Consider the following 16,347-nt stretch of genomic DNA (forward strand, 5'->3'; position numbering starts at 1 on the left):
AGTTCTGTCAAATTGTTGAAAGTTGCACATTTCTATTGTGCCATCAATTTGAACATACTTTGCTCATTCTATTTACAGTTGTAAGCACCAAAAACAGAGCAGTGGTTTGAACAAAAACAGATGTGGCAGCTGTTATTGCTGACTTGCATCTGAAGCTGTATGTTCCAATGGAGTCACTCCTATTCAACATCACTGCATAGCATCCCTGACCCAGAACAAAAATTACCTTTTGAGCCACTAGCCTAGTGTCAAAAAATGCTAACAAAGTTATTTAAAAAATGACAGCCCTGGAATCTGAACCAACAAAAACATGTTGGCAGTGGCAGCTTCAGTATGTTTATACTAACTGCATCCTTGTAAACCAGTGTTTCTCAACTCCGGTCCTCAGGGCACACTAACAGGCCAGGTTTGCAAGAAAACTGAAATACATCACAGGTGATATAATTTGCTGCTCAGTGATTGCAGTATTCTAGTCTGCATCTCCCCAAGGTAATACTTAAAACCTGGCCTATTAGTGTGCCCTGAGGACCGGAGTTGAAAAACACTGTTGTAAACTATATACCACAAAAATATATCATTTTTCGGGGGCTCTGCCCAATCGTGCCTTTAGACACCCATTGTTTGTCACCCTGGGTGAGAGTGTACCAACAGTGGTGTCCTTACCGCACTATGGTTGTTTTAACATTTCTACAAATCTTTTGCTTTAGTTCTTAAAATCCATTTCTTTCAGATTTTCTGTTCCCATCTAAACATTTTTGAAATTTCACAACTGAAATAAACTCAACAGAGCTTGACTTATATAAAGGTGTCAAAAAAGAGCTTGACTTGTGTCAGAAAGAAAAACTCAGTCTACATCGGCCCCAGAGCAACAAGTCTGATTTAAACATTCATTGGGAAATAACATAACAGGAAAGAGCTTGAACGTTTAATAAAGGGCAGTATAGGCTTCCTAATATAATATAGACTGTGTAATTTTGTATTACTGTGAATAAAGCAGCTACTCTGTTAACCAAACAAGTCAATTCAAACCATTATTATATTTGAAAAGTATGAGTTAACAATATTCAGTTTCCAGTGTATTATAAACTTCACTCATTCAATGGATTAAATAGGCTGTATGTTAATAGCCATGGGTGGCTTCCCTATTAAAATCAGGTCTATTACCTGAATACACTTGCTGTGTACATATACATCTAATGCACTACTACTCTAAATTATTTATAGAATATTTGTAAATTTTGAATTATCAGTGGCTCATACTAGTCAAAATTTCCTGTCTTTCTTGACATTTGTTGCATAATTTTGTTTTCTGTTTTTTTCTTAGATTTACATGAATGCTGTATGGCATGGCTGGGCCATTCCTATGTTTTTATTTTTAGCTATTTTGAGGTTATCCCTAAATTACCTCATTGCCAGGTAATATTTTAAAATGTCGCTTTTAAATGCCCTCTTTCCTGCTTTGCCTAAAGAACTGCTATCACTAAAAGTGCACAAGAAAAAGATGACCTGCAAAAAAACTGGTGGTAGCAGTGCAAGAAGTTTGACCTTTTTTTCAAAGTGCTACATAGCGAACATGTGTTTTTGTACAGAGCAATTTAACTGTGCTCTGACAGTGATTGGGAGAAACAGGAAAAATATCCGTCATGTTTTTTGTAATGGTTAATTGTGCCCTTTACAGGCAGCCCAGATGCTGGCCTTTTGTCAGAAAAACCGTAATGAAATTCCTTCCCAGATAGCGATGATTGAATCTGCCTGTGTTCAATTTGCTGCCTCTGTTTCACGTCCTTGAACGTCCCTGAAATTGAGAAAACGTACACTTTTCTCTGAGCCCTATTGAAATCTGCAGGGGGCAAATCCTGAAATTCATTTTGCTGCTTTTGTGGGGCTAATACCTATTGTATAAAAGAGGAAGAAAAATCCAACTATTGCAATGGGGGGACATGTGGCAATGGTAAAATTGAGAAAAAGAAAATTGCAGCAGGTGATTCCCTTTTTATTCGGCTTGGGAGATGCGTTACACAGGTATATATAACCAAGAAAGTGCTGCGCCAGACCATAAATTAGTGCAAAATATATCAAATCAGAGCATGTATAACTCAAACAATCACATAAGATAAAAGTGCTACAAACAAATCAAAGTCCAAGTGAAGACTGTGGCTGAGGTCCCAAAAGATCAATATCCAAATCCCCACTTCCCTGAGCTTGCTCTAATCACCTCCAAAATTAAAGCCTCTCCCCTTAATTTCTGACCCAGGAATCACCCAGGGTCAAATGCAGCTGTACCCCTCAAGGGTTAAAGTATGGTTAGCAGGATCTCACCAAGGGGACATCCGGGATCCGATTTACTTTTCACCCATACACAAATAACCCGCATGTGCAGTGTTTCTGACCCCTACCACCATGTCCACTTCAAATCACTGAAGTGGTCATGGTGGTTGGAAGTGTTCCTTTTATATCTCTCAGAAGAAGTAAACAAAGTACACACGGGTCGAATGCCAGGCAGCATCAGCCGTTTCATTAAAAACTGGCTGCCATTGGGGCCTGTGTGTATGGCAGCCGGTCCGACAGAAGCTTGCCATTCGGCATGTGCAGAGATAAAAACAAAAATGGCTCCTATCTTTTTTAACTGGCTCCTAAATTTCAAGCAAATTTGTCAAGCCCTGAGTGAAGTTCATTTTTATACATTTATTGGTAATAGCAGTGGTTAAAAAAAAAAAAAAACTGTTATTGCTAATGTGCTTTCTTTTTCAGTTTATTTAAAGAATAAAACCTTGTTTTATTCCAGCCTAAACCTTAAATTAAAATTGACAGGGCAAAATTGCTTTTGGCCTGTATAGGCCTCCAACTCGGATATGTGTAACAGGAGTTTTCCAACAAATAAAATTATAACTGTGCAACTAAGACTTGGCTAAAAAGGAACCCAGTGATGGGACAAAAACTTTTAAACTGAATAGATCTCAAATTCAGAGACTTGTCAGTTTTCCAGCCATAAAAATTATAGGTTTGCAGCTGAGATGTAGTTAAAAAAATAAAAAAAAAATATCCCACTAAAAGTGCAACATGCTGAATAGGCCTCAGATTTAGAGACGGAAGAGAAGAATTTTCTTGCATATGAAAGGAAAAGAGATGTAGGTGGTCATGGTAGAAGCTGGTGTTTTGAAGTCTGTTGTAATCCAGGCCTGATTTATTTTTCTAAGACACCTAGCACTTTTTGAAGTCGTCCTACTGTGCTGAAGACCAGTTCAGGGCAGGCTAGTATTTCCAGTGCAAGCTCTAGTCACTGGCCCACCCTGGACACCCAGTAGTCCTCCCTTTTTTTTTTTTTAGTGTTTCAGTATCTACCCTGGCGCCATTTGAGTCAGATATCAAAATATTCGAGAGTTAGCCATGATTGGCACCAGTAGCCAGGTCTGATTGCTGTGGCTTTAAAAATCTATACATAGCCAAGTTGAGGCTGCAGCTGCTTGCTGATTCTTGATAGATTGTCAGCAGCGGAGAAACGTTGACCAGCAGAGGGATCCCTGCCCCCACTGGAAAATGCGGCAAAGAGGTTGAAAGACTTAAAGGTTTTGCATTTTTCTCTATCATTCATTGAAAGATGCAGCTCCATATCTTCTTGACCATTGGGTTATGCTGCCCCCTACATGAGTTGCACACTAGGCAGGAAAAAGCATTGCCATACCTATGGGGCAGTCCCCGCAGGCATACACCCACACACTCTGCTATAGACCTCGGTTTGTTTCTGCCTAGTTTAGGAGTAGGACCTAGTTTCCGGCTGGGACTTCAGTCTTAGCTTGTCTTTTTTATTTTAAAGGGAACCTTTGCTAAAAATTTAATTTTTTAGCTAGTTATGTTCCTGAGAGAACGGCAATCAACAGCTGGCCTGTGTTTCAGACTGGATATGCTAGATCCTTAAGGTCTTCCAGCCTGGCCAGCGAGTGTGTGCAGGTTATAGCCCAGCGCTAGGCCTCGCCACGACAGAGCCCCAATGGACAGGGGCTGGCCTGTTAGTGAAACACCTCGCCAGGATGCATACGACCTGGTCTGGCCTGAGTCCCCTTGGCCGTCAGCACCCCCTGCCTCGAGTGGAGAGGTAGTCTGTCCGGAGTGGTGCCCGCCCGATGTCGTTGGTTTGGTGAGTAGTGTCCCTCCCTAGCTCTTGCGGTCTCGGAGTTGTCGTGGGCCCCTCCTTGGGATGGTCGGACCCTCGGGTTCCCTTCCATTCCCCCAGCCCCTCTAACAGTCACGGTGGTCTTTTGGCTCCAACCTACCCCCATGCCCCCCCCCCCTCCCAGGGTTAGGTAGGAGCTGGCTTTGCCACTTGCTCAGTAAGGGGGGATGGATGCGGTTGTTGCTGACTGGGCTGTCCGGATCGCACACAGGGGTCTTTGAGCAAGTTCCCAGCCCCCTGAGGATTAGTGACTGGGGCACTCCCCTCCCCTCTTTAGCGGGGTGGACATATGGATTGCTTGTTATGTTCTCAGGGTGAGCTTAGCATATAGAAAATCTATTGAGTCTGCGTCCACGCACTTCGGGTGCTCTGCAGTGAGGAGGATTCCTTTTTTACTGCACATGCCCATGCAAGGGTGCTGGTGGATACACTGTATCGGTGCAAAAAAAAATTAACATGGAGGGCGCCGGTCCCCTTGGGGCCTGCAGATCCCCTAAAGGCGGCAAAGGTACTCCCTTTTCCCGCGTACTGTGACAAAGTTGGCGCGCGTCAGTGGCGTTCTTAACACAATAATGGTAACCACCCATGGTGTGGCTAAAAAGCTGGTCTGCAGATCAGGCTTCTAAAAAGGCTTTACAGATCTCCCCTTTACGGGGGACCGCCTATTTGGGTCTTTGTTGGAATCCGCTAAGGGCAAGTCACTGCGTAATAGATGGGGCCCTTATTTTTCAGCACACAGGCGGCCCCTTCGTGCCATCGTCATGCAGGAGAAAGGACTTTATGCCATTCAGGTCATCTGGGGGTTCCAAGAAGACGTGGTCGGGTAAGCAGAGAACAGGCCCCTCCAGATCTGCGGACAAATTTGCTTTATGAAGGGACGCCCTCTCCTGTATCTGGGGTGGAGGGACATCTTTGTTTCCTGTCCGGAAACCATGGACCTCCTTGATTCAGGACAAATGGGCCCATGAGCTGCTCCGATGGGGTTACAAGATCGAATTCATGTCCCGACCGTCGGACAGATTATTCCCCTCCAATTCTACGCCTATCTTCAGATCGGTTAAGGAATCTACGAGAGGCGGTACAAGATCTGCTGTTGCAAAGGGTGGTTGTGCCGATTCCCCCCTTTGGGAATGCTTTCAAGGGTTTTAGTCAAACCTGTTTACTGTTCAAGGCTCTGAATCACTTCATGCAGGTACAGAGGTTTCAACTGGAGACCATTCGCCCAGTAGTGGTGCCTCTACAACAAGGGGACTTTTTGGCCTTGATCGATACAGATCTGCACATCCCTATTTATGCTGGACACCAGCGTTTTCTTAGCTTCGCTGTAGGAGAGGAACATTATCAATTTCTGGCGTTACCCTTTGGTCTCCTGTCAACACTGTGTTGGCTTCAGTATTGGCATTACTGTGAAAACGGGAGATTGCGGTACTGGGGTACCTGGGCGATCTCCTCTTAAGAGCAGACTCTCATTCAGTCCGGTTGGGCGACTTGTCAATGACTGTACGGACTCTGCAAAAGTTTGGTTGGAACATCAATTTAAAAAAGTCTGCTCTGGTTCCATCTTCAAAGCTGGATTATCTGGGTCTGACTCTGGACTCAGCTTTGGGGGTGTTTCTTCCCCCGGGAGAGCTGCAAAAGTTGCAGAAGGTGATTCACCTGCTGTTCTCCAGCAACCTGTCCTCTCTGCAGACTTGCATGCGAGCCTACGGTCTGATGGTGTCGACCTTCAAAGTGGTTCCGTTTGCTCAGTTCCACAAGAGATCCTTACAAAGGAAAATTCTTGTCAAGTGGAACAAAGTTCCAAAATCCTTGGACACTATGATTCCATTGAGTCACAGCACAAAGAGGAACTTTTCTGTGGTGGCTTCGCTCGTTGGCCCTATGCCAGTGCGAATCCTTTCTTCCATTGTATTGGACCGTGGTAACCACAGATGCCAGCCTGTCCAGCTGGGGAGTAGTGCTTGGGAAGCCTGTGTGTCTGGGGGTCCTGGACCATGGAGGAGTCCAGACTGCCGATCAACATTCAGGAACTCAGAGCGAGTCACTGGACGAATCGTCTGCAGGGTTGTCCAGTTCGGCTTCAATCAGACAATGCCACGGCTGTGGCTTACGTCAATAATCAAGGTGGTACCAATAGTGTCCTGGCAGCCCGGGAGGTGGCTGAGATCCTGAAATGGGCAGAAAATTTTGTTCCAGCCCTTTCAGCCGTGCATATCCCAGGAGTGGAGAACTGGCAGGCAGATTACTTGAGTTGTCGGGTGTTGAATCAGGGGGAATGGTCCCTGCCCCCAGAGGTGTTTCACCTGCTATGTGTCTGGTGAGGGACACCCAACGTCGACCTGTTAGCCTCTCGACTCAACAAGAGGATATAGAGGTTTTTAGCCAGGTCTCGCGATCCTCTGGCCGACACCACAGACACTCTGGTGGCTGCTTGGGGTCAGTATCGGCTGATTTATGCGTTCCCTCAGCTGCAGCTCCTGCCAAAGATTCTGCGCAGAATAGAGGGGGAAGGGATTCTGGTAATTCTGGTGGCCCCAGACTGGCCTCGCCGGTCTTGATACATGGATCTGATAAGGTTGGTCGCTGATGCTCCATGGAGCCTTCCTCTCAGGGAAGATCTGCTGTCTCAAGGGTCGATCTTCCATCCTGCTTTACAGTCACTGGCTTTAATGGAGTGGCTATTAAAAGCCAGGTGTTGGACAGGGGTCTTTCTGACTCAGTGATTCCTACACTGTTGAAAGCTGGAAAATCTACCTTCAGGAAGATCTATCGTACGTGGAAATCGTACATCTCATGGTGTTTATCTCTTAAGGTGCATCCTCAATTTTTTTTCCGGTGGCTAGGATTTTGGCCTAGGATTTTGGCCTTTCTCCAAAGAGGGGTTGAACAGCGGTTGGCCTTGGGTACTGTCTGTTCTTCAAAAACCTCCCTTTCAGAACATTAGGGAGATTCCTCTGCTTACACTGTTACAGAAGGTAGGTGGCTATTATCTCTGCTCGCAGACTATCTGAATTGGCAGTGCTATCCTGCCGTTCACCTTATCTGGTAGTCCACAGAGATAAAGTGGTACTTCGACCTAATCAGTCCTTTCTTCCTAAGGGATTGTCCAAGTCTGCTGCGAACCGATCCAGATGGATCAGGCAGACAGTGGTACAGGCTTATTCACTGAAGGGTCAGGTTCCACCTTTCCCAGTGAAGGCGCATTCTACTAGGTCTCTTTGCCATCAGGCGTCAGTGATACAAGTTTGCAAGGTGACAACTTTTGCCGTCTGTGCACACGTTCACAAAATCCTATAAAGTAGATGTGTTGGCATCCTCGGATGCTTCTTTTGGCCGCAAGGTTTTACAGGCTGCTGTGTGAAAGAGACTTTAGTCTCTTTGAGGGTGTTTGTTCCAGGTGAGCTCCAGTTGTTGCTGGTTGAGCTCCATGTTACCTGGTTGGCTAATTTTAGCCTTGGGGAATTACGTTTATTTCTTGCGTTTTTTTCCCACCCCTCGTGCAAATACTGCTTTGGGACGTCTCAATGGTCAAGAAGATATAGAGCTGTGTCTGTCAATGAATGATAGAGAAAACTGGATTTTTGACTTATCGTAAAACACTTTTCTCTGAAGTTAATTGACAGACGCAGCAACCGCCCCTCTAATTATGAGTGGGATGGGTTTTTTTTTTTTCTTCTAAACCCTGCTTGCAACAAAACTGAGGGCTATAGCAGTGTGTGTGTGTGTGCGTGTGTGTGTGTGTGTGTGTGTATGCCTGCAGGGACTGCCCCATAGGTGTGGTAAAGCTTTTTCCTGCCTAGTGTCCTACTCCTGTAGGGGGCAGCATAACCCAATGGTCAAGAAGATATGGAGCTGCGTCTGTCAGTGAACTTCAGAGAAAAGGATTTTACGGTGTCAGAAATCCAGTTTTTGCTTCCTCTGGGTTGGTGGCAGTAGGTTGGTCATTGTGGTCTGGTAAGGGGGATCAAATAAATAGGTTGGACATCCACCCTACCTTAGGTATACCACACCATACCTTCAGAGGTGTAGTGAAATTCATGCTGCAACAAGCTATGATGGATGGTCATAATGGTAAGACTGATCGGTGTAAATACTGTAAAATGTACTGTATATTATTTCAAACTTGCGGATTCCAAAAAAGGGGCTTAGGGAGGACAGTTGGTTATGAGTATAGCAGAATATCTCTACCTACACTCTGCCTACAAAGATTAGTAACACTTTGACCCTCCTGCCCCAAGATCATTGGGCCTGCATGTTTCTGCAAAGGCTATGTGCCCACACCATCATCTTTTTGTCTAGGTAGATTGAGTAAGATTCAGAGGCATTTTTATGCCAGGCTTGTAAGTGAATTCCCCACTTGCTGGGTTTTTAAAACCTTATACAACTTTTTCTGAGCCACGGATAGTACTGTTTAGGTCCACTGGGTAACTGTAAAAATGCCACAGAAGTGACTTAGTCGGTAGTAAGCAGGAATATTACTATACATGGGTCATTATTCTGTATTTTTTTTTTTTTTTTGGAGAGCTTAGGATGATTCAAAGGAAACCTGTCAGCACAGAAAAAAAAACTAGAGCTGCCATCCTGTACTGGTTTCTGAGGGCCCATGCAACAGGCCAGTCATTGTCCTTTTTCTTTATGTGAACCTCTGAGTCAGGATTTTGTGTAACTTAAATGTCAGTGTCAACGTGAAACTGAACTTTAGGAGCTGGGACCTTAAAGTAAAAAAAAATTAAAGGCAGAAACGGCTCCCTATAAACATTCATTTACAGGCATTCAGTTTCAGGCTTGGCATTTAAAATATAAATTAGCCTGAAGTATTTTATCCTATTGGAAAGGCTTAGTCACTGAGTACTGAAAGAGAAGCAGAATGCCAGCCACATAAAGCTAGGAGGGCAGGGTATTCTGCCAGGAAAGGGAGATCACATTGCAAATGGCTCTAGTAGCATCATGAGTGGATTGCTCAGAGATATGCCTCCGTTTTCTCCTCACCAAATGAGCCATGTACCAGCTAATATATGAAACACACATTTACACCGTAAACAATAATCCTGGGATTTGTGTAGAAATTACTTCCGTTGCTACCATCAGTTATTTTCAGATTTCTTATTTTTGTGCATTTTTACTGCTGCTATTTATGTACTGTGATTTACCCAAAATGTTATTAAAATAGAAATTGTCATCAGAATTGGGCTGCTTTTGTTTCAGCTGTCTTCTGTTGTGTGTTGCAGAATCTGCTGCTCATTCACTAGTCTTTCATTCATCAGCAATTTTATTTTCTGTTAGCAAGTGCATTAAAAAATATGGAGACTTTGCTCCCTAATGATAAATGCTTGGCAAATCTGCCATACTGTCAGGTAAACCCACGAAGAACTGTAAGCTTGTGCTGATTGCTGTCTGTATGCACTTCATCATTGATAATTGTGAGAGTTTTTCACTTCAATATTCATTAATTTTTTTTCACGTTACTTTTGAAGCTAGTACGTGTTCTTGGCAGAATTCCTAATTCCATATTTGCACTGCTGGTATCATGCCATTAGTGTTTGTTTTAGGTAGAATTACAAATAAATGATTGCATATGCAACAGTTACTGTCAATTTTTCAAAGGTAACTTGTTGTGACAAAGAGATAGAGGTGGCCACCATTGACCCCTCCTTCTGAAATTGTTTTCTGTCAGGGATTTTAGAAAAACTACTGTATGCAGTTCAGGACTTGACTTTCGCTTACTAATTCCCATCTGCATACTTCATGTCATTGACCTAAAAGATTAAAGCAAGTGGGCATCCAGGGTTTTTAAAGGAGGACAGCTATGACAGCCACCATGATTTTGTCATGGTTGGCATTAGCTAGTAGTGTTAAATAATCATTCTCTTGAGAACCTATCTGGTGCAAAACACATTTTACTTGTTTGAATACCTGTCCTTAAAGCGGAAGTAAACCCATCTATTTAACAGTTTAAAAAACAGTTACATTACCAACACATGCTGGGACTTCAACTGTCACATTGGTTGTGCTCTCTACCAAACTGTCAAACCAAAACAGGGGCCAAGATGGCAGCTTCCTTGGCTTAAAATGATAGGGGGGTTTACTTCTGCTTTAAATGATAGGATAATTTATACACAGATGTCTGATTCTGAATGCAAGGCTTGTTCTAGGTGAATATAATTTTTTTTCTGTTCTAATACAAAGAACAGCATTTATCTAGGAGTAAGGGCTGAAGAGTTTCTGAGAAGACAATTATAATTTCCCTTTCGTTCCTCGATGGACACATAGCTCCATAAATCATAACTACAGGGTTATATCACCTTCTGCAGGAGTATGACTAGACAGAACAAAAAATTGGCTACGCCCATGGGCCATCCTCAGCTAGTATATCCCAACCCTTTCTGCTATAGGTATTCAGTTTTAATCAGTCTAGGCTCCCTGCTGGGGATCTCTTGGTCCTAGCAATTTTTTCTCCGTCCATGCATCTTTTTGCCTTTTCAACTACAATCAACTGCCGTACTGGGCGATGGGCTGGATAATCTAGATCCTGTGTTCTCCCCAGTCCGGACAGTGAGCACATGCAGGCCACAGCTACGTGCTAGTTTGGCCGCAACATAGCCTTAACCAACAGAGGCTGGCCTGCGAGTTAAATACCTCGCAGGGTCGCATATGACCAGGCTCTGGTCTGAGTGGCAGTGTCCTTTTGGCCGACAATTCCCTCCCTTCGGTGACGAGGAGTTTCTGTCTGGAGCGTCACCTGCACCATTGAATGGCAAATAAAGTCTCCTCTTTCCCTCTTTGGGTGGTTTGGGGTGGGTGTGATTACCCTCCTGGTATGGTAAGGCCTCCCAGGAGTGTATTTGCGTACCTCCTTCCATCCTAAAGTCCCTCAGTTGATCTGGGCTCCCCCCCCCCCCCTGTAAATGTCCTGGACCTAGAGCAGAGGACGCAACGGAGACCCCTGGGTGTCTCCCCTGCCCACCCCCCTGTTGGATATACAACAGCTTTAGCTTATCCGATAAACTGCAGTTCACAAATAGGACAGTAGATGTCGCTAATGCTAAGTGATATGCTATGCATTTTCTATGATGTGTATTTCCTGTACACTGCACTGTACTTGTTATCTCTTCCTGTCTGTGTTCTTATTCCCATGAGAAAGTGATATCTTTGATTTCTGTGGTTATGTTCCAATAAAGAAGCCAGTTCCTGTTACTCCACAATGTCTGATCTGAATGGACTCCGCTGCACCCAGTGATCACACTCTGCAACAGGTTATGGGCCCAGGATCCGGATAAAGATCGACATAAGGAAGGTTTCCAGTGACATCTCCTATAGACAAGTAAGACTTCTATATAAAGGAGGGAAAAATGGCTGGAAACTCAGAACTTAAACTCTCAGTGACCAAGCTGAACAATGACAATTATCAGCTATGGAAGTTTAAAGTGGAAATGCTATTATCTAGAGATGACTTGTGGGAGGTTACCACTACAGAGAGGCCACAGGATAATAATCAGGACTGGGACAAGAAAAACAGACAGGCACGGGCCACCATAAGCTTACTAGTGGAGGATGATCAGCTCATACATATACGCCATGAGGACACAGCGACAGGCATGTGGGACATACTAAGAAGACTGCATGAAAGATCCAGTTTAAACAGCAAGCTGTTTCTACTGCGGAAACTTTACAAAATGAGACTTGGCAGAGAACAGGACATGCAGGCGCATATAAATGCAATGCTGGAAGTGATTGCGCAACTCAGAGATCAGTCAGGGAGAATATAACAGACAGCCACGCAGCAGCCATGTTGTTATGCAGTTTGCCCGATACATATACTGCACTGATCAATGCACTGGAGACACGACCTGAGACCGATCTGACGCTATCATTTGTAAAAACCAGGCTCATAGATGAGTATCGGAGAAGAAAGGAATTAGTGCATGATTCCACAGAAACCGACACCAGAACCACTCTTAAAGCTATAGACACAAGGTTACACAGGAAAGAGACCAGAGTGTGTTTCAGATGTCACAAACAGGGACTCCTAAAGAAAGACTGTACTATATGGAAAGCAGAGCAAAGAACACAGCGCCCCTCTTATGCTTAATACAAGGTCAAAGCCACAATCCATCATCCATGGGAAGGAAACTGGAATGCCACATTTAAAGTGACAGGCAACAATAAATATCAAGGCTTGTGCATCGATTTGGGGGCAACCAGTCACATGACGAGTGATAGAAGTTTTTTCACAGAACTTGATCTGAACAACAAAGAGACTATATATCTTTCAGATGGAAGCAAAATACATGCAGAAGGATATGGCCATGGAACCCTTGTATGCCCTGATGATGCGGGACACAACCTAGCCATACCAGTGAAAGATGTGCTTTATGTTCCTAATCTAGAAGGAGGACTCTTATCTGTGAAGCGTCTGACAGCCAGAGGACTCACTGTAAAATTCCAAGGTGACAATTGTTCAATCCTAAACGGCAACCAGACAGTAGCAAGTGCCAAGCTGGATGATCATCTATATCACCTCGACACAGTGATGGAAAAGGTGAGACTATGTACACACAAGCACAATGACTGTATACATATATGGCACAGACGTCTAGGTCACAGACACCCAGAATGCATACAGGAACTACAGAGGAGAAATCTGACAAGGGATCTAACAATATCCCCTTGTCCAGTTACTGTTAAGTGTGAATGTTGCATTAAATCCAAAGCTACAAGAGCAACACTACCCAAAGTCAGTCAGAAGAGAGCTTCAAGACCACTTGACTTAGTTCACAGTGACGTGTGTGGTCCCCTAAACCCACCTACACCTGGAGGCAAAAGGTACATAGTGACATTTTTGATAAATTACAAGACTATATAATAAAGACCAGTAACAAGTTTCAGAGGAAGCCTCTCTGGACTACCACAAAAATACTGGGGTGAAGCAGCTATCACAGCTACATATTTGCAGAACAGACTTCTTTCCAGAACAATAGAGAACTCCATATGAACTTTGGCACAATGAGAAGCCAAATGTAAAACACCTAAGAGTATTTGGATGCAAAGCATTCATCTACATACCTGAAGAAAAACGCACCAAACTCCAAAACAGAGCATTTGAAGGTATCTTTGTTGGATACAGTGACAATGTCAAAGGTTACAGAATCCTTAATCCCAAAACAGACAAGGTTACCATTAGCAACAGCATAACTTTTTGTTGAAGATTTCAGAGACAATGTAATGACAACAGTAGAAGAAAGAATAGAAGGGAAAACTGACATTGACCAGCCCATCTCTGTAACTTCTGAACAAACAGTTGAAGTGAGTGCAGACTCTACCAGTACTGAAGAGCAGACACAAGAAGGCTCAGACACAAAACTGAGACGTTCAACAAGAGAAAACAAAGGTAAACAACCTGTACGTCTCTCATACAGAGCAAGTACTGCCAATATCAACGAACCTGCATTATAACTCCACAGAGTGGTGGGTGCTGTGTCCGTCAATGAACATCAGAGTAATGGATTTTACGGTAAGTCAAAAATTCAATTTTGTGCTGCGGTGTCTCCCTTATCCTATGGAGCCTCAGGGTCACATCTCCCCCAATGACCCCCTCATGGAGATGGCAGGTCCCCTTGGAACCCCAGCTCTCCATGGTTGTGCTGATGGTTGTCCCATAGTACTTGGTATCCCGGGTGGAAGTTGCGTGTGGGCAAGCGTTCCCCCTTCTCCTGATTAATCTGTCTCATCTGATTCTTAGCCTGGTGCTGCTGTGGACATGGCCTGTCCAGAGGGACTTGATATCATGCCCCCTGATCCATCCTATAGTGAGGAGAATTCCTCCATGGTCACAGCAGTGATTAAAAAGGTGCTGGTAGATGTACTTATTACTGCAGTGCGTGAAACTTTAAAAATGGAGGATGTGGCTGATGTGGCCACCGATTTGGCTGTCTCTTTTGGTACACACATCAACTCGCACAGCTAAGGGGTTTCCTTATCTTGCTTATTTTGACAGATTTATTCATAAGGAATGGGAACAACCCTTTGTGGTCCCCAAGCGTTTCTCAGTACGTTCCCCTTTTGAGGAATCACTTTAAAAAGTGGACTAGTTCTGTTTTGCATAGTCCTACATGCTGGTCCTTCAGCATTTTCGGCTCCACAGGAGGTTTGTGGCGAGGTCACGGGTTCCTCTTGTAGATGTCCTAGGGGTGCAGTAAGGCCAGTATCATCCTAGGCTTAAGCTTCTTCTGTGGGTACTGGGAGGAATCAAGGGTGAGGGCCTTCCAATCATTCTGGTGGCCATAAACTTTCCCAAGGGCTAATCTACCAGCCTGCTTTACAGTTGTTGGTGTTAATGGCTTAGCTATTGAAAGCCAGGTACTGAGGTATAGAGGTTTGTCTGAAAAAACAAATTTAAACCCGCGCTGCACAATAGTGATAAATTATGGTGATAAACTGTGAAAGTGTGCAGCTGCTGCAAACACTAAGAAAATTCTTAGAATAAATGAATAAAACAAATTTATGCAGCGCTAGCAATAAATTAGTGAAAATATAAAATTATAAAATTATGATAAAACCAATCTATATCATTCAAGAAATCATAATATAATGTATCAATCACATTAAGTGCATAAAATAACTGCAATAATTATATAAAGTGCATGATAAACTAAAAGTTGAGTATAGTTTTCAAGTGAGAAGATTAAAGTGCATAAATAAATAATTTGGTGAAAAAAGTCCTTATTGATGATCCAATAGGTGCCAAAGTGCCAAGTGAATAAAGGTGCTTATAAGGTGAAGGTGCCCTCTTGGTTCCCCACTCACCGGATTGCGATTGTAAAAAAGCCTTTGGTATTATTGCACATTTGCCCAGGATCTGATGTGGGGTTCCTCCGATGTGACCTCCAAGTTGAAATCGTCTCCGATATCACCATTAAAAGAAAAAAGGGCCATACATCGTGAAGTACGTAGGTATATTTTATTTCCCCAAAAAGCGATTCAATACTTACAGGATAAAAAGGTTAAAAAAGCATGTATCAAACAAAGCTTTGTTTGATACATGCTTTTTTAACCTTTTTATCCTGTAAGTATGGAATCGCTTTTTGGGGAAATAAAATATACCTACGTACTTCACGATGTATGGCCCTTTTTTCTTTTAATGGTGATATCGGAGACGATTTCAACTTGGAGGTCACATCGGAGGAACCCCACATCAGATCCTGGGCAAATGTGCAATAATACCAAAGGCTTTTTTACAATCGCAATCCGGTGAGTGGGGAACCAAGAGGGCACCTTTACCTTATAAGCACCTTTATTCACTTGGCACTTTGGCACCTATTGGATCATCAATAAGGACTTTTTTCACCAAATTATTTATTTATGCACTTTAATCTTCTCACTTGAAAACTATACTCAACTTTTAGTTTATCATGCACTTTATATAATTATTGCAGTTATTTTATGCACTTAATGTGATTGATACATTATATTATGATTTCTTGAATGATATAGATTGGTTTTATCATAATTTTATAATTTTATATTTTCACTAATTTATTGCTAGTGCTGCATAAATTTGTTTTATTCATAGAGGTTTGTCTGTCTGGATCAGTGATCCCTACTATGGTGAAGGTGAGGAAGTCGACTTCTAGCAAGATTTACCATCGTACCTGGAAAGCGCACATTTCTTGTTGTGAGACAATTGACGCTCATCCTCGCTCCTTTTCTGTGGCTCGGATCTTAGCCTTTCTTCAACGGGGCATTGAGCAGAAGTTTGCCTTGAGTACCATCAAGGGCCAGGTGTCTGCCTTGGCAATCTTCTTTCAGCGACCCATATCCATGCACTTTGTTCATACCTTCATTCAGGGAGTTCTACATATGACTCTACCTGTACGGTCTCTCTTGCCACCATGAGTTTTAAAGTTGGTACTCTTGGTTCTCCAGAAACCTCTATTTGAGAATATGCAGGGCATTCCCTTGCCTAAGTTGTCAGAAGGTGGCATTCATGGTGGCTATTACCTTGGCCCGCAGAGTATCGGAGCTGGCGGCATTATCCTGTCGTATTACCTATTTAGTGTTCCATAGAGGTGAAGGGGTTCTTCGTCCCTGTCCGTCATTCTTGCCATTGACGAACACAGCACCTACCCCTCTAAGGAGTTTTTTGATACTTCTAATACTACTTGCTACTGAACTGAATA

The 16,347-nt window shown here is 43.4% G+C and overlaps 1 protein-coding gene across 3 annotated transcripts in view; it reads left to right on the forward strand.

Moving 5' to 3' along the window:
• The window catches only part of GRAMD4 (GRAM domain containing 4), a 396,610-nt gene that overhangs the window by 212,966 nt on the left and 167,297 nt on the right, over nucleotides 1–16,347 (forward strand). For all 3 annotated transcript variants that reach the window (XM_082253353.1, XM_082253354.1, XM_082253355.1), the window contains one exon: nucleotides 1,325–1,416. In XM_082253353.1, coding sequence (XP_082109479.1) covers nucleotides 1,325–1,416 — 92 coding nt within the window. The remainder of the gene's footprint in view (nucleotides 1–1,324; nucleotides 1,417–16,347) is intronic.

The sequence above is a fragment of the Pelophylax lessonae genome, assembly GCF_965119305.1.
Source record: "Pelophylax lessonae genome assembly, chromosome: 4".
Classification (NCBI taxonomy): domain Eukaryota; kingdom Metazoa; phylum Chordata; class Amphibia; order Anura; family Ranidae; genus Pelophylax; species Pelophylax lessonae.